Source organism: Gasterosteus aculeatus, chromosome 15, assembly GCF_964276395.1.
Source record: "Gasterosteus aculeatus chromosome 15, fGasAcu3.hap1.1, whole genome shotgun sequence".
Taxonomy (NCBI): Eukaryota; Metazoa; Chordata; class Actinopteri; order Perciformes; family Gasterosteidae; genus Gasterosteus; species Gasterosteus aculeatus.
This window is the reverse complement of record NC_135703.1, coordinates 9907376-9927608: the sequence shown is the minus strand read 5'-3', so window position 1 is coordinate 9927608 and position 20233 is coordinate 9907376. Positions and strand designations below refer to the sequence as shown.

At 42.0% G+C, this 20233-nt stretch overlaps 2 protein-coding genes across 5 annotated transcripts; both read left to right on the top strand.

Annotated features, from left to right (window-relative positions):
* Positions 1–524: 524 nt before the first annotated feature.
* fyna (FYN proto-oncogene, Src family tyrosine kinase a) lies at positions 525–14932 on the top strand. Of its 3 annotated transcripts, none has more exons than XM_040199519.2 (12): positions 525–1087; positions 6296–6552; positions 8249–8345; positions 9266–9364; positions 9570–9673; positions 9814–9963; positions 10108–10272; positions 10840–11019; positions 11197–11273; positions 11804–11957; positions 12306–12437; positions 13370–14932. In XM_040199519.2, exons 2-12 carry the CDS (start codon positions 6306–6308, stop codon positions 13576–13578), a joined length of 1614 nt encoding a protein of 537 aa, XP_040055453.1. In that variant the 5' UTR covers positions 525–1087; positions 6296–6305; the 3' UTR covers positions 13579–14932. The 3 variants fall into 3 exon arrangements, with proteins under 3 accessions (XP_040055453.1, XP_040055454.1, XP_077945698.1); XM_040199520.2 differs by having other exon boundaries at positions 941–1266; XM_078089572.1 differs by lacking the exon at positions 525–1087 and adding an exon at positions 5519–5631.
* A 530-nt stretch (positions 14933–15462) lies between these two features.
* Positions 15463–19446, top strand: LOC120833022 (uncharacterized). Of its 2 annotated transcripts, none has more exons than XM_040199791.2 (10): positions 15463–15494; positions 15673–16034; positions 16167–16297; positions 16398–16539; positions 16765–16934; positions 18221–18306; positions 18387–18455; positions 18767–18871; positions 18954–19028; positions 19142–19446. In XM_040199791.2, exons 2-10 carry the CDS (start codon positions 15706–15708, stop codon positions 19301–19303), a joined length of 1269 nt encoding a protein of 422 aa, XP_040055725.2. In that variant the 5' UTR covers positions 15463–15494; positions 15673–15705; the 3' UTR covers positions 19304–19446. The 2 variants fall into 2 exon arrangements, with proteins under 2 accessions (XP_040055725.2, XP_077945697.1); XM_078089571.1 differs by having other exon boundaries at positions 15472–15549.
* The last annotated feature ends 787 nt before the right edge of the window (positions 19447–20233 follow it).

The window sequence follows — 20233 nt, the reverse complement described above, 5'->3', positions numbered from 1 at the left end:
GGTTTGTTTGAGCTCCGGCCAGTGTTTGAACAACTACTAAAACTGATGATGTAAATTAACTGTAAATCTTGTGAAATATTCAAAAAAGTAACATGTTTTATAGGTGGGTAATTGTCAGTAGCTGTTGGGTTGACTGTTTTGTAAGAATAGCTCTTCTGGAAGCTTCCACTGAGACGTTTATCCCCTAAATACCACGTAAAATAAAGACCAAGTGACTTTTTATTTTATCTGATTGATTATTAACGTATTTTACTCTATTCTTGGTCACTCTATTCCAGCTAAAGATGCCCGATCATGCAGAGAGGTAAGTCACCTGCTTTCGGTTTGGTTGGATTAAAAAAGAACACATACTTGTTGGATTTCTTTTGGCTGTAATTAAACACAGAAGTCCATTAAAGTGTTTCTCTCTGCGTGAGAATCTGCGTGCACTCTGTTTCTTATTTAATCAAGCATTTTATCTGTGTGAAGACAGCTCTACTCACTTGAACTAAAATGGACAATGTGGCAATCGTGCCATGTTTTTCAGTCTGCCCCAAAACGGGGAGGAGTCCTCCTACCCGTTCTCCCCTGTTATTGGAGGAACGCGGTGCCAATCAGCCACCTCAGCTGCGCCGTGACGTCAACACATACACCGGAAAATAAAGCCGTTGTAAAAGGTCGAAATAAAAGCACAAAAGTGAAATCCTTCCGAAATAATCAATTGAGCGTGCTTAACACGATTCCAATAGGGTCCTGGACGTGGAAGTAACACCTTGTGCGTTCTGTTTTCTAATAGTTTGACGAAAAAAATGACTCTTTACGCTTGTTTTCACCTGAAAATCACGCGAGACGCGCAGCTTTATTTTGACAGGGCCAACCGGAAAGCCACGTACTATTGCTGTGAACTTGGCTCTGATCGCGATCGTCATCATCTGTACGCACGGCGGCGACAGCAGCTCCCGAATCGGCAGGGACGGAAATCCCGCCGCTATTCTCTCTTCATGCGACGGGAAAACTGTCACAGGGAGCAGAAAAATATCCGCGATTCGCCACAGCAAAGTCCCTCTGGAAACTCCGATGGATTAATCTGATTTTTTTGTTTTCTGCGGTAAGTACCCTCCCTGTGTTGAATTTCAATTGGTGCAAACCGCCTCGTCCCCTTATCCTGCGCCGTGGGCTGCAAGATGAATTCCTCTCCGCTGTAGAGGGAGCGCAGGGGATGAATATCACGGAGTTGGTCGCTGCAACCAGAGCCAGCATCCCGGCCGGGCATCCTGCAGGCGATAGGTGCGTGTATTTGACGGGTAACTTTGCCCTCCGTGGGGGTAAAATCACGAGAGAGAGAGAGGGGAAGTAGCGGTGGCCCCGGTATTGTGGGTGATGTTTTGCAGTGCTGTGATTGTGGAGAGGGGCTCTGTGTTGCAGCAGTAACAGGGATGGATGCGCCGCATAGAAGAGCTGACCACTGAGGCCGTACTCTCTCTCTCTCTCTCTCACACACACACACACACAGACCCGATCGACGGCACAAAGGCCCGCGGACATTTCACCCCAAATAATTGTCGTGTGATTTCAGCTTAATTGCATTGCCCGCGCTGTTAAATATCCAATTAAAACTGTCCTAATTGGGTTATCGCGTGTGTCTGGAGGGGCAGCCATCCATCTTGCTGGCAGACACCCGGAAAGCTACACAACTGGCCTGCGTGATGTGTATGAATTGTTGTATGACAGGAGCATATTAAGGCTGATGGACCATGTTCTCTCTCTCTCCATATTTAACTCCCTTATAAAACCCACTGTCACATAAGCTACTCATGACGTTAGAATTTTCGGTTCAACCACTGCCATCGCAGAGGTGAACTATTTAGGTCAGAAGAGGACCAACTCAGTGGTTAAAGGTGCTCATTTACACATTGTTTTGTCGTTTTTCAGCCACACGGCCTCTGAAAACCTGCAACTAATGATTATTTGAATCAAGAGCTGCAACAGTTAGTGGATTCATTTGATTGACAGCTTGAATGTAGTTTTAGCTGCACATGATGGTAATATGAATATCTTGTTTGGACTGTGGATAAGACAAAATAAATACTTTCAGGATAGCACATGGTTGTGATTGGCCTTCTTCCTGTATTGATCTAATAAACATTTGGTTAAAAGTGTCCCAGATTCCAATCGATTGTTTAGTGCAGCCTGCGTTCCAAAATACAGATTTATTCCATTAAAAGTGCTCAAACAGAGAACAGACCGATCTGACAACATGTTATTGTTATTATTCAGAAAACTTAATTCTGAGAATAGTAGAAAGTTTGCTTTTTGTTTGTCTACTTATTGATTTAATCAATTGGTTGCAGCTCTCTTCTGGTTGTTGCTGCAGTTTTTTTTTAAACATATATTCAGTTTACCAGAAAACCTCCACTGCTGTAGACCCACCACATGATTAGCAGCAGATTCTTACACTGACCATTTGCCTTATACTGGCACAACATCTGGAAAGAACCACTTCAGATTGATAAAGCGGAAGCAGCAAGAATCTTCATCTGTTTGTTAGAAAAACAATCGAATATCCCCTTTTTCCCGTTTGGATAATATTAATATACAAGGCACAAATCTCACTGACTGAATGGGCATTTACAATGAGCTCAGTGATTTAAAAACATGACTCAACATACTTCACTGTGAACATTGTGACACCAAAACACAGTCGAGGCTTTAAGCCCACACGTACTGCATGAAAGTCAGCTGTGGGTTCTGTAACCATCTCTGTTCATTCAGTACGAGAAGAATGCTTTGGAAGCCTCAACACTGCGTCTCATTGTGCTGATAATCTTGTAGCAGAGTGACATGTGGTCATTTTCTTGTTGTTGATACACTCAATGAACTCAGTTGTCCAACACAAGCAAATATTGTAACTATTCAGAGAATGGCAGCCATTAGGAGAGATCGTCACAGTTGTACCAAATCCAGCAAACAGAGGATTGAGTTTCATAAGTATTCAAATGGAAAATGATCCGGCTTGACGTCTTTTCTCTGTTGACCGAACAGCAAGTTGTGTTTCATGGTGAATCGGGTCTTTGCGAGTGCTGCTTCAGTGGGCTGGGTGTGGTATGTTTGACCTTGTTTTGTTGCATGTCAATGATCTGATGTAAAGGAACCTCTTACTTCATATAATACACAGCTGCCTTGTTAAAGGCTCCGTTTGAATGCAAAAGGATTTTTTTTTTTTTTAGAGATGTGGGAGTTTATCTGGGTTGGATAATAAAGGCGTTCTTAGATGTGATTCAATCCCACTTTAGATGTGTAATGTGTTCTCATTGGAGGTGACACCACAGGCTTTTTATTTAGTCTTTCTTTTCAAGCAGAAATGTCAAGTATTCATTACATTTCATTAAGCTCATGCTTTCATCCGAAGCGACTAACTGCATATTCCTCTGCTCCATCTCTATAAATGTCCACATTTGCTGCTTTTCCTGGTCATTCATTTGGTGTTTGGGGCTTGTGGTCATATAAAACAAAGTATTTACTTTAAAAGTATGATGTATCATTTAAGACTATTGCAGCCTATAATGTATTAACGTGCTCTTTTATTTCTATAACAGTCCACACGTTGTATTTTCAGACAACGGCCTGTTTTTCAGGCCTGACTCCATTAGTCATGTCGTGTGACCCTGACCTGTCTGTGCTTTTAATTCACTGTATTGATCTCTCAGATGTTCTGTCAATGGCAGAATATCTCATTATGTCTGCAGCTCTCGGTGTTACTGGAGATTATTGACACTCCGCACAGCATCAGAATAAAGGCGCTGCTTCTTAAAATGAGTTTCCAGTTGATCTCATCAGCTGTGATGGATGAAGTGACACTCACCCTTTCCCTCTCGCTCTGCGCTAAGCTGATATTGGGTCCACACTTCTTTCCATTCCTCACTGCCTCATGTGAAGGAATCACGTGGTTAGTTGATTAATATACTTCCAACAGATTTGGCCGGAAATCAAATCAATTTTCAGAGTGCATCTTGAGCCATTCAAGATGAGCACTGTTAATTTGATCCTCCGACTCCTCCACATACAAAGTGGTCTAGTTTCAGGGCAGAAGGTGACTTACAGATGCGTTCAGGTGTCTTTTTTACCCCAAGAGCAGGAAGAACGTCGTGATCCTCCCTTGCTGCCCGACGGCCGGAGATCTCTCCTCTCTTACTCGGATTCCTCCCGGATGTAGAGATCTTTTTATATCAGTACGTTCAGTTAACATTGTGGGCTTTATGTCACTATCTGTGTTTCCATTAACAAGAGGCATCTCTGCACTGAGTAACTCAGTCAGCTTTTGCAATTTCTTTCTTGACTAATTGATCAATTATTTGGTGGCCGCAGAAGTTTTTGCATTAATGTTACATAGTAAACAAACTCTCTCGTCCCCCCCCTACATAGACGTTTTAAGCCGAGCATGTGTTTGATTTATTTTAATATACCTGCCTTACCGTAGTGACATTTACTGTAAATACCAGAACATAGGAGATGTAAAAATAAATGTCCATGAAGATTGTTTGTTATTTTAAGGATAAGCAAAGACTCCGCAGTCCTGCTCGTATTTCAGTCTGCGGCCTCACAGCTTTGGTCTTTGGGCTGGTTCCTTCCTCTGGGTAGGCCGTGGGGTGTTATGGGCAGTAATAGATCCCAGTGAGTCTCCTTCACTCTGCAGTGGCTGTGTTCTTCTGTTAGTTTAAATGTGCGCAGCAAATGTAGGACTGGAGGAATTGAAAATGCTGTGCACAGGAGGGTAATTCTGCACTGGTGTGTATTCCATGCTTTCAGGTACCAGCTGACCGTGAGTAAAGATGTGAAGATGTTCTGTACTTGTCCGAGTTATTTCTTGGGCATGAAGTGTACAGATGATGAAAAAGCATCAGGGACCTTTTTGAAATGCACTCATGTTTGTTTTTTCTGTTTCTGACTTTTTTCACAGTACCTTTTTATTAAAAACTAACTAAGTCTTTGGTCTTTAACTACACGCTGTAGTTCGCTCCGCCCGTACCCGGTTGCAGTGCTAGCAGAGAGGCGGTGCTCGGGCGAGCTGGGCGCATCTGTTTGCACTTTTTTTTTTGATGTAGGCCTTTAGGGTTTCTGGCTGGTAAATGTAAAACAGGCCTGGAGCCGCTCGGTCGTAGCTTTCCTTTTCAAGCATTAAGCTCTGGTGTTCTTCAGCAGCTCACAAAGGACTTGAAACTAATTTCCTAACTTAATTCTGGACTGCGCACCTCTCCCATCTGGCATTTTGAAATATATTATCAATTGTCCAACTAAAACGATTCGCTATCTTGGAAAACTAAGAAATCCAGGACATTTAACGGCTGAAACCAGTAAATAACTTTTTCTTTTTCCATACGGCCATTGTTGTTGGCAGAAAGAACAGCCCCAGAGTGAACGTTCTGTATTGTTAACGTGGCTCTAAATCTTTTAGCCCCGAGGTTGAAGAGTGATGCGATAGTTTCCCCTCCTCGTCTGTCTCCTACTGGCGCTCGCCCCCGTAGCTCCGCCCCTCTCCATCCGCAGCGACTGTAAACAAGTGTGTTTCTAATTAGCCGTCTCCAAAGAGGGCCGGCCACTGGTGGTGATGAAAGACGACGGCGCTGTCAGCGATCTCTTCTTAGCCGTGGCTCAGTGAGCTCGCAGGGCTTAAAGGGGGACGGGAGGGGAGGGGGGGGGGGCGAAGTGGGCATTAGTTTAACTGGGTCTTTTAAAGACGGTAAGGCTCTTTTTTTTTTTTTTTTCTTCTCTTTTTTAATTGGCAAAGCAGATTGCCCCGCTCCTTACAGAAAGTGGTTTATCTGTACTCTGGTGAGGCCGGCCGGGCCCCCTCATGAGACTCCGTGGAGAGCCGGGCAGCAGTTTGCTGTAAAGGGCCTCTCTTTGCATTTTAACTGAATATGTATGAATATGTATGATGTGTCTGTGGAAAAACAGAAAGTGCATACCAACTTAATGCAACGGCTGGGTGCGCAACCTTCTCACAAGTTCTGCTCGTGCAACAAGATGGAAAAGTAAACCGTGATAAGTAGTGCTATAAAATGCTTTAATAGTGTTGAGTAAGCTTAAGTTATCTGTGCACATATAGAAGAGTGACAGAGTAAAGCACATTATGTTCCGAAGTATGATTAGAAATGGTGTTTAATTTCAGCCTAATTGAAAGAAGACACTGTAACTCTCAGAGGAAGCCCTGAAATAATGGAACACTGAATCAGAATTTCCCCAACGGAGACGGCTTGTGAGCTATTATTTCACCCACGTACTGATTTCATCCGTCTCTTCCTCTCTCCACCCACAGAAAGTAGAGAATGGGCTGTGTCCAATGTAAGGATAAAGAAGCAGCAAAACTCACCGATGACCGGGAGACGAGCGTCTCGCACAACTCTGGGTACCGCTATGGGTCCGACCCCACGCCGCAGCACTACCCCAGCTTCGGGGTCACCACCATCCCCAACTACAACAACTTCCACAGCGGCGCCACACAGGGGGTGGCCGTGTTCGGGGGAGTGCACACGTCCTCGCAGTCCGGGACACTTCGGTCGCGGGGCGGGACAGGTGAGGTTGAAGGAGTCTCGCGATGTGGTTCCACTGTGAGGTGCAACGCAAAACTTTCACGACGCGTCTTAACTTTGTAAAGTGTTTTTTAGAGGCGTTGAACCTTTTTCTTCTGGCTCTCCGAAAGAAAGCTACTAAGCTTATTTCCCAATATGTCAAAGGGTTCCTTTAAGACATTGTAACTCTGATATATGTAGCTGTCCTACTGCATAGCAATTAAAAGGGAAATAAAATGTCCGTCTAAATTGCAAAGCTGTAAACTTCTCTGAAGACCACTCACTGACTGGCCCTCGTCCAGTGTTCAATAAATAGGCTCAGGTCTTCTATGTTAACCGACCAGCACGCGTGGTTTGTTTCTTAGCAGGTTTTCACTCACATATGAAGTCAATCAAGGTTGCAATCTTGATTTTTTTTGTTTTATTATTCAGGGATTCTTTTTATGTGTTCTGAGAGTCTGATGATGAGATAAATCCACGTCCCAGCAGAAGATGTATATCAACTGCCTGACAAATCAACAGCATCCGTTTCTTTGATGTAAACTACTTGCGTTATTTATTTCCCCAGCACAGATAAAATTGCATATGTGGAGTCGGCACGCTGTGCTTGCATGAATATGAAATCACTCCTGGAGGGCAGCAGTATCCAACATTCACATCTGGGGCTGCAGAAGAAACACCCTCCAAACAACAGCCAACCAGGATAAAGCTAAAAACCTCCACTGACCCCCATTGACAGGGAGCGTTTTGGTCATTGTAAGGTGCCTCGGAGGTCACTGCACTGACGGCCAGGCTGGACTTTATCACAGCACCGTCGCTCCGGCTGTCCAGGAACATTTCAGATCAAATCAGAAAATCAGTTTATTGTCTCAGGCTCAGTGAGAGATAAAGGCACTCCGGGGTCGTTCCGGATCACATCGGATGCATCTGCGTTGGCAGCAAGAACTGTTCCTAAAAGTGCTCGTCCTGATAATGCTTAAAGCCGGACTTAATCTTTTGTGTGGGTAGAATCCGGTCTGAAAAAGATTTGAACTGCGAGTTTCCTTCAAAAGAATAGTCCAACATGGGTCTTGAACATGAGCACGCTACACCCGCAGGATCCAAAAAGCATGTGGATGTGATCACCACGAAGACCAAGCTGGACTTTTACTCCATTATTTTCAAGGAGTTTACTGAATTTGCATGGTAAACATGTAAAATTTACCTTCTTTTTTTAAACCCTGTTTTCATTTCCCCCAATTCCGAAGGGAGATATTGATCTCTTCGTCTGGTAAATGCTCCGGCTTGTTAACCAGCTGGACGGTAACTGTGTCTGTATGCCATGTGGTGTTGCGCAGGTAGAGTGCACTCGGTTTCTGGGCTTCTGTTAAAAACAGCTGCCTGCTGTGGCCGAATACAGCCAGCCTAAATTTGAAAACCGAATTAGGTAATACAATCGTTTAACATTTCGCAGAAAGCCTGTTATAAAATCATTAAACCTAAGCTTTTTCAGGCATGCTCTCGTGGACTAGTTTGACTTTGTTTGTATAGATTGTGAGAAGTTGCAAGAGCAGACGGCGTGCGGGAAACAAATGATCAGGGCAGCAGCCCACGTGAGAGACAGATGGACTAGACAAACTTTAAAGCCACAGTAAACATCCCAACATAATAATGCATTTATTCATTTCAGCTCTAACCAGCACGTGTCGCTTTCCCTGCAGGGGTGACTCTGTTTGTGGCTCTTTACGACTATGAGGCCAGGACTGAGGATGACCTCAGCTTCAGAAAGGGGGAGAGGTTCCAGATCCTCAACAGCACGTAAGTGTGAAAACATCTGCATGACAGCATTGAGGGTGGCGGTTGTTATCTCCCACTCTCTGCTTTGTGTTTTTTTTTTCGAGGTCGGTGTCTAAATGTTGAATTTGGACTGAAATGACACCAACGGAGGACACGGATGTTTTTGTTATAGGCCCAGCTATTTAAAAGAATAAATACTTCTATCAAGGGGATTAAATGGGATCCATGTTAAACCGCAGCAGTCTCATATATTCAGTCGTATACTCATTATTTCCCTGGAACTCTACGACCTTACTATATAAAGCACATCTGCAACAGTTTGCACAGTATAACTTAATTGTCCTGTTAAATAGTGGCAGGATTCCCCTGCTTCTACACAGTACGTATGGGGTGTGTCACTACATGTATTGAAGGCAACATTGTACTCATCCTATCCCAACAAAGTGAGATTTAAATGATCCTCATTTTCTGTGTTTGTTGACATGAACAGCAATTATTCTGCCACTTTTTTGTAATTCTCCCACTATTATTTTAACAAGAGAACCAAAGCGTTTCGAGCTGTATTTGTTGAGCTGCTCCGAAGCTTCTGGACGTTTAATGGTCGTTTCCCATGGCAGCAGTGGACTGACATCTGGGCGCTGATGTTGTGTTTCCCCTTAAACAAATCTCATTTTTAACCAGAACAACTCTCAATAGCCCCTTTCTCTCTTTTTTATAATAGTTTAAAAAAAAAAAGGATATGTATGATTGTGAGGTGGTAACCAGCTTCAGGGGCCCACGCACTAGAAAAACTAGCTGTTTTGTAGTTTGTTTTTATGTCCTCTCTACTCAGAGACAAGACAGACAATAAGTCTGATTCGCCGCTGAGTGCTCTTTTGTGCCCGTGTGCATAATGTGTAAAAGGACGACCTGCCTCCATCTCTTCACCCTTGTCTCCTCAGCGAGGGCGACTGGTGGGAGGCTCGTTCTCTCACTACGGGTGGGACTGGTTACATTCCCAGCAATTATGTGGCTCCGGTGGACTCGATCCAAGCTGAGGAGTGAGTACAGCTTGTTTTATTTTTTTAAATGAGCACACCGCCTCATTAGCAGAGTGGATGTCTTGAACACGTGGGAGCTCATCTCACCCGTCTTGTTAACTGTGGCTCAGAGACACGAACGGTGAAGTAACAAATATTTAAAAGATTATTAAACAAATATTTTCCCCTCCATAGTTTGATTTGTGTTTTTTTTTTTCCCCTGCAGCTGGTACTTTGGTAAATTAGGCCGAAAGGATGCAGAGAGGCAACTGCTCTCCAACAGCAACGCCAGAGGCACTTTCCTCATCCGTGAGAGTGAAACAACCAAAGGTTCTCTGACCGAGCTGCACCCAACACGCTCACAAGCATTCTATTTATACGCAAAGTTGAATATGTTGTTAACTTTGCAGTTGTTCATTGCCCTAGATATGTTGCACGCGACGGTAATCGCCGTGTTGTGTCGGTTCCAGGGGCCTACTCGCTCTCCATCCAGGACTGGGATGACGTCAAGGGAAACCACGTCAAACACTACAAGATCCGCAAGCTGGACAGCGGAGGCTACTACATCACCACCAGGGCCCAGTTTGAGACACTCCAGCAGCTCGTGCAGCACTATTCTGGTGAGGCTCGGCCACGGGTTGTTGCGGATTGGCAAAAACGTTCTGTCAGGAGACAGTGTGTCTGCTCGGCTCGCCTTGCATTGTCATGTGGTTGTACTGTTTTACCCTTGATTTAAAATGTGAACCGGCGTGGTTTCGATCCAGCCAGGGCTGCGGGGCTGTGCTGCCGCCTGATCGTACCGTGTCACAAAGGCATGCCTCGCCTGACCGACCTGTCCGTCAAAACCAAAGACGTGTGGGAGATCCCGCGGGAGTCACTGCAGCTCATCAAGCGACTCGGCAACGGCCAGTTTGGAGAAGTCTGGATGGGTGCGTGTCTTTCGGTCTCAGGGTGGACAGTGTTGTGAAACATGCTGCTTGTTCGGAGCACTTTATACTAACCCCCCAGCTAATGTAACCCAGGAGGAGGAGGGTCTACCTTTAGTCGTTTCATTTAGGAGTTCTCATCTCTGGTGAATTTCTGTGTTTATTTGGACCACAATAAGCTGGTGGGTGGCACAGGTGAAACAAATTGCATAACTGACTTCACCAAATGTCATATATTACTTTCATATACTTTTATGTTTTCCATACTTCTCCCATCACTTTGTCAGACAATGGGGCATATTTTGCAAATGGTGAATATCTTTACCACTAGTCTCCAGAGTATTACTGTAAGAAAAAAAAAATATATATATATATATTTCATTTACATTACATTACATGTCATTTAGCGGACGCTTTTATCCAAAGCGACGTACAATAAGTGCATTCAACCATAGGGTACAAACTCAGGAGAACAAGAAAGTGCAATTTCCTCAAATAAGCCAATTTACAATTTGCTATAGATGAGTGACGTTACAAGTACAATTTAAGACATTTAATTTTTTTCTTCAGGCACGTGGAACGGCACCACCAAGGTGGCGGTTAAGACCCTAAAGCCCGGCACCATGTCCCCGGAGTCCTTCCTGGAGGAGGCTCAGATCATGAAGAAGCTTCGACACGACAAGCTGGTGCAGCTCTATGCGGTGGTGTCTGAAGAGCCCATATACATCGTCACTGAGTACATGTGCAAAGGTAGAGGCTATTTTAAACTGGCACTACAGACAGACACTATGAATATTACATACATGCATTTGTGCTCAAGCCTACACAGCCGGTACATTATTTATACATCTGCACGGACAGTCAGGGACGCGTCCTACTTCGGAGCAGATGTTACGTTACCGAACTCATTTTCAATTTGTGTTTTAGGGAGTTTGCTTGAGTTCCTTAAAGATGGAGAAGGACGAGGCCTCAAACTGCCAAATCTAGTGGACATGGCAGCTCAGGTACGCTGCAGCAGGTGGTGTTAAATGTTGATGCTGCACACTGTGTTTTTGTTTCCAGAGAGATTTATTAACTGTAACCATCTCCAGCTGTTACCAATTCATTCATTTTAGCTCTGTGTGCCACATTTACTTCCATCTTGATGTTAAGAAGAGGTTTGCAGTTTCATCAGGCAACCACTCATTCCAAAATGGAAGTATTTTAAAATATTAAACTCACCAGTTTGGCTGGTCTGCAATGAATGTATTTTAAAGACAATTTGGATAACAAATAACCTTAAATTAGTGATTTAGCATTAGCGCATTTGAGCACTCAAATCAGCAGTTGTTTTATTCTGAAGATGTAATTCATCACTCCTGTGAGTTGATAAGTGATATCGATCTCTCTATAAGAGACATCCTCTCTATTTCGGGGCCATTTTTATGGCTCATTAAATGGTTGTAAATCTACATAGCAAATATTGCTGAGCCCTGATTAATTCACCTTGACACTGTTCATTGAGTATAAAATAAAACATAACCACATTTCCCAGGTGGCTGCGGGCATGGCGTACATCGAGAGGATGAACTACATCCACCGAGACCTGCGCTCTGCCAACATCCTGGTCGGGGAAAGTCTGGTGTGTAAGATCGCTGACTTTGGTCTGGCCAGGCTCATCGAGGACAACGAATACACAGCGAGACAAGGTAGGAGTACGTGGTCGCATTAGCTCCTTGCTAAATCCATCTTGTTTTTTGTGTCAAATCGTGGGGCTGTTTTCCCCTGATTGTACACCAGGAGGACTTCATTTTAAATATGTAATGTTTCATCTTAGGCCCTCTGCAAACTGACTTTGAGCGAGATAATGGAGTTGTTCAGTTTTGTTCCCCTAGTGGGACGTTATTACTTATGCCCCAAATGAAATCTCAGATGAAGGAAAAGGTTCACGCAGGAGGAGCTCGACCTACTTACTCGCTCCGGTTTTGGTAAATCCTGTTGCTTTTATTTCTCTTTATTTTCGAAATCAAAAACCACGACGTTGTACTTCTTACAAGGTGCAAAGTTTCCGATAAAGTGGACCGCTCCCGAGGCGGCTCTCTACGGGAAATTCACCATCAAGTCGGACGTGTGGTCGTTTGGCATCCTGCTGACGGAGCTTGTGACCAAGGGCAGAGTGCCCTATCCAGGTGAGTGAGCAGCTCTGTGGATTATATAATCGCTTTCTCTCAACCGCAGCATGGCTTATATTTCATTAATGACCAGTGCGTGAGAGTGTTTCCGTGTGCTGAGACACGAGCAATGGGTACGTAAGCTAAAAAAAGAGCGGCATGTTGCATGATGGATATTTCATCATGCATTATGCACGAAGCATTTTTCTAGGCCTATAAACACGTCAAATGGATTACGTGCTATACACATTTCACATTATATATCAGAAAAGAAAAAAAAAGTTAAATTCTTTAACCATTTGAATTATGTTGAATGTAGTCACTTCTATACACTCCTATTTCTGATTATGTTTTTTTTCATATATTTGAAAATATGGGAATCCACCAAACATTGTGTACTGTGTTAATGTAATGAGCGAATATGAAGAAAATAAATGAAGAAAATAGAACTCCAATTGGGTTTATTTGTCGCATACTCAAACATAGAGTGAATTTCTTTTGTACCCGGCTCCAAAAAGCAACTAACGAAATTAGTAAAATATTATAGTTTTTTTTATCTTGAGAAACAATGATAGTACATTTCAGAGATATGGAACATTGGAATGATGAAACATCATAATGGTGGATTTAAACTACCATAACTGGTGCAAATATCGTATACAATGTAGAGTCAGCGGTTTCGATTATGTATATAAAAAAAACCTTCTTAAACTCTGATCTATTGCTATCGGAGTCCTTCTCAAAAGTGTAGTACTGGTTGGACTCTGAGTACTTTCTATTACAGGATAAGGTTTGAAAACAATCCAAACTCAAAGGTCCACTTCTTCATTGTTTTAAAAGATGAAGCTCATGAAGAAGCCGGTCAATGAGACAAAGTGATGTGCGGTTCTTGTTCGAAAGCCGAGTCTTCAGACTCATTTTCAATCACTTCTCCGTCTTCTTCGCTCCAGGTATGAACAACCGCGAGGTGCTGGAGCAGGTGGAGCGAGGCTACCGAATGCCGTGCCCGCAGGACTGCCCCCCCTCCCTGCACGAGCTGATGGTGCAGTGCTGGAAGAAGGACCCGGAGGAGAGGCCTACCTTTGAGTACCTGCAGGCCTTTTTGGAGGACTACTTCACCGCCACTGAGCCTCAGTACCAGCCGGGGGATAACCTCTAAACCGCCGCCCTCGCCTCATGTTGTTTCCTCTACCGACCACCAGAGGGAGCCAATCTCCACCGAATCGCTCTCATCCCGCGGCTGTAACAATTTAAAGCTCGTTGACTGGCTTCGCGACCTCCAAGCTTCTTACAAACTGGGACAACTGCTGTTTTGACAGTGTACTGACTATCGAATCAAAGGATGATTTGGAAGTGGGACGGGGCACTGAGATAACGGAGGAGTTAAAGATGACTGGTATAACTTGTATGTAGTGTAAATACAATTGCTTGTCTACTTATCCCTTTTATTTGTTTCATTTTATATTACTTTTGATATTTTGGAAACGTGTGGATTTTCATCTTTTTTTTAAATTCCGAGGTCAAAGTTATTTCAGATTTACGCCGCGTAGAGAAACGTGAGGCTCACAGATAACCGTGACATAGTAATTGTAGGAATGGTAAGAGTTAAATACACCTAGAACCGAAGCATCTCAGAAATCTTTCTGGGTGTCCACTAACCCTTTTTTTACCAGGTGACCATAAGGATTCTGCTCTCCCTTTCTCAAGGAACTTAGATGTACTATTAACACCTGTTCTTGCCTTTTAATGTTTATTGATATTCTTATACTGTTAGGGAATGCCTTCATGCTATCTAACTCTAACTTAGTGCTTCATGGACTCTTCCACCCAAACGTGTATGGCATCTGCACTAATAGGTGCACTCATCCCATTTCAGCTGCTGCCAATGAGTCCTAGATCGGCTTAAAAGTGACTTTTAGTTCAGCGCCTTGTAGTTGAAAAGCAGGCTTCCGCTCTCTTCAATTGCAATTATTGTTCGGCTGATTGCTTATTATAATGGCAGTATTTAAAAATGTGTGTTGCATTATTGTAAGGCATAAGTGTAAGAATTTGTGTCTTTTCTCTTGAGCAGCCAAACAACAAACAAACTGCCACTTGACTGGGAAGAAGGAAGTTATCTGTGTTTGTCCCTCAATAATGTGTATCTGGAAATAAAATGTTTACGAGACCAAACATATTATTTTGCTAAACATTTTCTAAACCTGTCGTTAAGAATACAGAATTCTGTGATTACTTTTTTTTTTTTTTCCCACAGAGAAATCTGCAGCTTTGGATGATATTAAATCATCCTCAAGCGTCAAACTTCCTACTGTGTGCATTCCAGGACGATACGCTATTTCTACGCGTATTTAAGTTGCTTTTTACTGGTGGAAAAAGAAAAAGGTTTTATATCATTTTTTTGCCTTGATTCAGTAGATAAACAGAACATCTTTTGGTCTCTACATTATTTATTGTCTCTGTCTGTTATTGTACACTTCTTGGTTTGGTTTTGAAATAAACAATCTTTCCCCCACCGTCCTGTTTACTCACTTCAAAGAATTTGCACTGAACACTTCTCAGTAAGGTTTAAAAGTTTCTTAATGACTTTCAGGCACGAGAGTGATCGAGTCTCTGTGGTTTCACCTCAGGCTTAAACCCGTCACGCCCGCTGTATTTATGAGACATTCAAACCCACTCTAATTAGACAAGAGTCGACAGGATAGGTGCGCAATCTTTAAATGGTTTTTCATTGCACATCTTTTGCATCTTGGTTTCAGCAACATTTTTTTGAATAAAGCCTTGTTAGTCATTTGAGAGTACAGCTTAATTGTTGCTTGTTTACTTGCTATTTCAGAGCAATACTTATGAATCATTTTAACGATCCTTTTTTCGGAACAGTAAAGTCCAGGAACAAGCCTCCACTTTTGAATAGTATGTGTAAATTATCCTTCCCAGCCAATATGTCTGAACATATTCTTCTGCCTCTGATTGGATGCAGTTAAGAAGTGAAGAATTTGCATATAGCACATTCAGCTATTTGAGGCTGTGCGCATTGACGCCCTTGCAGGCGCAGGTGTAGAATCCAGCCGAAGACCGGTATGTCATTACTCTGCTCTTTTCAGACTCCTAGTATGTACAAAAGACAATTCATGTAAGAGAATGTTTCCATGGCATATTCTGTATACATTGACTACATGTGAAATTATTAGTGCTAATGTACCTGCAATTTTGTTTGACCTGTAACAATATTCTTCTTCTTGTTTGTTACTTGCAGGACTTCATTCTATTGGGAGGTAACCTGGTTAAGATGGAGGAATCTGAAAAAGGACCAGATCTAAAATTGTTTTCCACCACGAATAACTCCAATCAAGTCACAGTAAACCAAATATTTCATGCCAATCTGCATTATGATAGATTCCTACCGACCTGTTACATGAGTGCAGATAATTTCTACCCAAAAATACCACATAGCGGTGAACAAGTGAGCCAAGAGGGTCGGAGTCAGCCGGCTCCTGATGAACTGCATGTGGAGCCGACGGCGACCATTATGTATCTCAATCATCACCCTCGTCTTACAGAGACGTGGGAGGGAAACACAAGAGGAGAGAGTTCCTGTTGGAGCGGTGGACCTGACAGGTGTGTAACTACGGGGCCTGCAGGCAGAAAATAAGGGTCATCTCTGAGTCAGGAAATCTGTCAAAGAATAGAATACAACCTGAATTAATCAGGGATTATATCATTCATCTATTTTCATTCTTTTATTTCAAGGGCTGACGGAAACACTTCTCATCTTCAAAGTGATGAGGAGGATCTTGAGCCTCCCTTGCCCCTGAGATCTGTGGACGAGGTGCCAAACTACAGACCCCTTCCACCTCCTCACCATCACATGAAAAACTACGGTGAGAAAAAAATGTTGTTCAATGTTGTTTTCATGGAAAGGAGCCAAAAACTATTTAACTATTTTCCCGCCTTCATCGTGTGGTTAAACTATTTCCACAGACCTCCATCGCGTTCTGGAGGCCAGATATTATCACTCTGCAGGAGGAGTGCAGAACAACAACCCCGGCCCCCTCAACGCGTACCCTCCTCAGCTACGTCACCACTGTGCTTCCTGCCCCCACAGGGACGGTACACAACACTGGTACGAGTGTTTGACTTTAAAGGCACTTTCCAGTTACACAATCGGTTAAAAAAAAAGGAATTTATCTGTGCAGTGCTTTTGTAACCTTACTTAGAACACAAGTTGCTAAAGTTCTTTCGAGCTCAGTATTAACGCTTGTGAGGAAACGCAGTGAACCAGGTGCTCCGACCACGTTGCGCGTCACGCGTGAGCCTTTTGCTTATTTTTCTTTGACGTGGCCTTCAGGCCTGGACGTCGCGACTACAGCCTGGCTCGGGGAAATGTTTCAGTCAACGTGCCCCAGTTTTCCGCCCCCCCCCTGGAGGGTGCGGCACAGGTCAACGTGATGAACTCAGAGGCGTCTTTCTCACATCCTTACGAGAGAAGAAGAACCGTCAGTCTGCCCGATGAGTGTCGTGAGTCCCTTTTATGCTCTTAAACCAACACATTTAACACACAGTAAGCGCAAGTGAATAAAGACAGAAAAAATAACTATTTTTCATTTGTTATTTTTCTTTTCTTATTTTTTTGTTCTTTAAGTTAAGTTATACAAAACAATTACTAACATATTACGATTCTTTTAGGAAAATTACAAGTAGTCTGCTGCCTCTGTCTGTTTTCTGACCCTAATCTGCAGACAGCGTGTAATACTAAAAAAAATAATAAGAATTTACCCACTAAACAATTCCATCTTTTAAAAATGCATTATGGGAATGTCAATGTAGCTAATATGTAGCTAAAAGGCATAGTATAGATAAAGAATAGTAGTAGCAATTCGTAAAAATGGTAAAGGTCACCAAACGAAGCAAGTATAAATCAAGTATAGTATGTCACTTAAATGTCAGAAAAAGTATGAGTAGGATCATATTTCAATGATTGTGAAGAGATAACTGTGCAGGACATTTTGATTTCTTATTTCTTATTATAGTATTTGCAGGTAACCAGTGCACTTGCAGGTGGTAGGATGATTAATGGTGGACTTGTAGGTGTCTTTATAAACCTGTCTGGCCTGTTTTGCGCCTCGCTAAAAGAAACTTGTTCAATTGTCAAACAACATATACGCTTAATTGTTATCTTGGTTGTTTATGTGTGAGGTGAACAAAGTTAAACTACAGTTTATTTTTTCTCATATTTGATTCATTGTATGCTCTATAGAAACCAACCGGTTATCCCAGTGTGTATTTATGTTGCTCAGTGTGTTTATAGAGCAAAAAGAACCTTCCCTCAACACTTACTTTTAATCTAATTTAGATTCTCCACTATTCATGAGATTTCCTTTTTCTTTACAAAACACAATAAAAACACATAATAAATAATAGGAAAATCTGTCTGATAATCCAAAAGCACCCAGACACCCCATTCTGTGCAAATGATTCTTATTGAAATTTATGATTTAGAATTGTTTTTGACTGTTTCAGATGAATTGAAACAATTTCATGGTTATTTGTGAGGGTGTGGTTTGTTATATTGTGTTGCATTGTGTTGATGTTTCTTTCACAGTAAATCAGTATATGGACCAAACTAGTAATGCATGTATCTTAATGACATACCTATGTTTTTTACAAAAGAATCTCATTTAGTTTAGCTTTGGTAGTATGTAATCAGGGTTCTTCTTTTGCATTAATATGCATACAGGTTACTAATTAACTAAAAGGATTCATTCTGAGATTCATTTGGATTTTTTGATCTCTTCTCTTCTCAGGAAACGTTTTTGTAACGTATTCTTTGGACGTTTCCTCAGAGATCGTCCCCTTTGGAGACTTCCTCACAAAGCAGGGTTTCCGACCAGTGAGCTCATATCTCTTCCTTCAAAAGTCAGTCAAACAACACTCGACAGTTCACTTAAAGCCGTGAATTCAATTTTACAGATTTACATTTTTGACGACCACATCGGAGGTATGGATATCAACAAGTGGGTGGATGGTTACTTGAAAGATGTAAGTTTAACTACAATTATAACCTGATTTTACAAACATTTTTGTATTGTTGTTGCTACATTGTCAAAAAGAAATCTTTGTAAGCAATATTACCACTTAATCAATGACTGAGAATATAGGATATGACTAAATGTTTTTGGTCTGTTTTATTTTGATTTATTCTTCTTATAGACAGAGAATGTGTGTGTGTGTGTGTGTGTGTGTGTGTGTGTGTGTGTGTGTGTGTGTGTGTGTGTGTGTGTGTGTGTGTGTGTGTGTGTGTGTGTGTGTGTGTGTGTGTGTGTGTGTGTGTGTGTGTGTGTTTTTAACAGCCATCCAGCATGATTATCATCGCTATCAGTCCAAAGTACAAGGCGGACATTGAAGGATCCGTCATGGATAGCCATGGTTTACACACTAAATATATTCACTCCACGGTGAGAATATACTTTTTGAATTTGAAAGGACTCTGACAATAATTGCTTACATGTACGAGAATGTTTAATCAAATTTTTACAGATACAGCATGAATTCATCCACCAAGGCAGCTTGAATTTTAGATTCATACCGCTTCTCTTCCCCAATGCCTCACAGGTCAGACAGGTTTTCTGCTTAATACTTTCAGGGCAAGCGGTTACTTTATCTTACCACCATTGATGTACATCAAACCTTCCTTAAACATTTTCGCATGTGTATTCTTCACACAGGAACATGTTCCACGTTGGCTTCAGAACACGCGTGTTTACCGCTGGCCGCAGGACTCCGAGGATTTGTTACTGCGGCTCCTCAAGGAGGAGCGATTCATTCCTCCTCCTGTTCCTCCGGAGCTCACCCTCAGCATCCGACCTGTGACCCTCACAAGTGTGTAAAGACACACCTGCACTGTTTTGATGTGTCTTTTATGTTGCGTCTTCTGCAACTTGCGTATTTTAAACTTTAAACAAGAATGACCGATACATTAAAATGACCACAGAGAGTAAATTCTGATTTGTCAATTATAAAACTCCACGGATTAAGAAACCTTTGCTATGGACAAAGTTTTGATCTTGCATTCAGCAAGACCATTTTCCATGGAAACAATCAAATAATACAAAAATCAATCTAATTTGAAATGCAATGTTTTATTTTACAGTTTTGATTCATTTAATAGGTGGCTCTAAAATAAGTAAATCATAAAAACATGCTATTGGATGTCAATCAAATGTAAAAGAAAAAAGGCATAAGACTGTTGGTAATTTGCTTTTAATGGGTTGAGAGCGAATGACTAATTTAATTGTTAATTAGAGTAAAAACCTGCTGGAAGAAACTGTGATTGTGTCTTGTTGTTTTGGCAAAGTCATAGATGGTATGCCATAAAAGGTTCTTATGGTAAATCATGAACTGTAATAAAAAATCTATAAATTAATAAAAAGTGATATGTGATAAAAAAAAAAGGCATAGTATAGTGCGTCATGAGAAATCACCATATTGAATGTCATTAAAGTCATAGTAAAGTATACAGTAAATGTATTTAGAAGTCATTCTATAGCATATCATCAAAATGTCAAAAAGTCTGAATTGTATATTGTATGAATGGTAAATGATGATATAATAGAATATCAGAGTCATAGTAGCCTTTATTATGTCATTAAAATGTCATAAAGAGTATAGTGCGTCATAAGGGGGCCTTGTTCAGCTGACTGACCACACTCACACAACGCTTCAACCGCCAAAAAAGGGCCGCCGGAGCGACTGGTGTGCAGAGCCCCAGCTAAGAATATCCTGGAACCTTCTCCCGGATACAGTTACCTTGAAGCTTC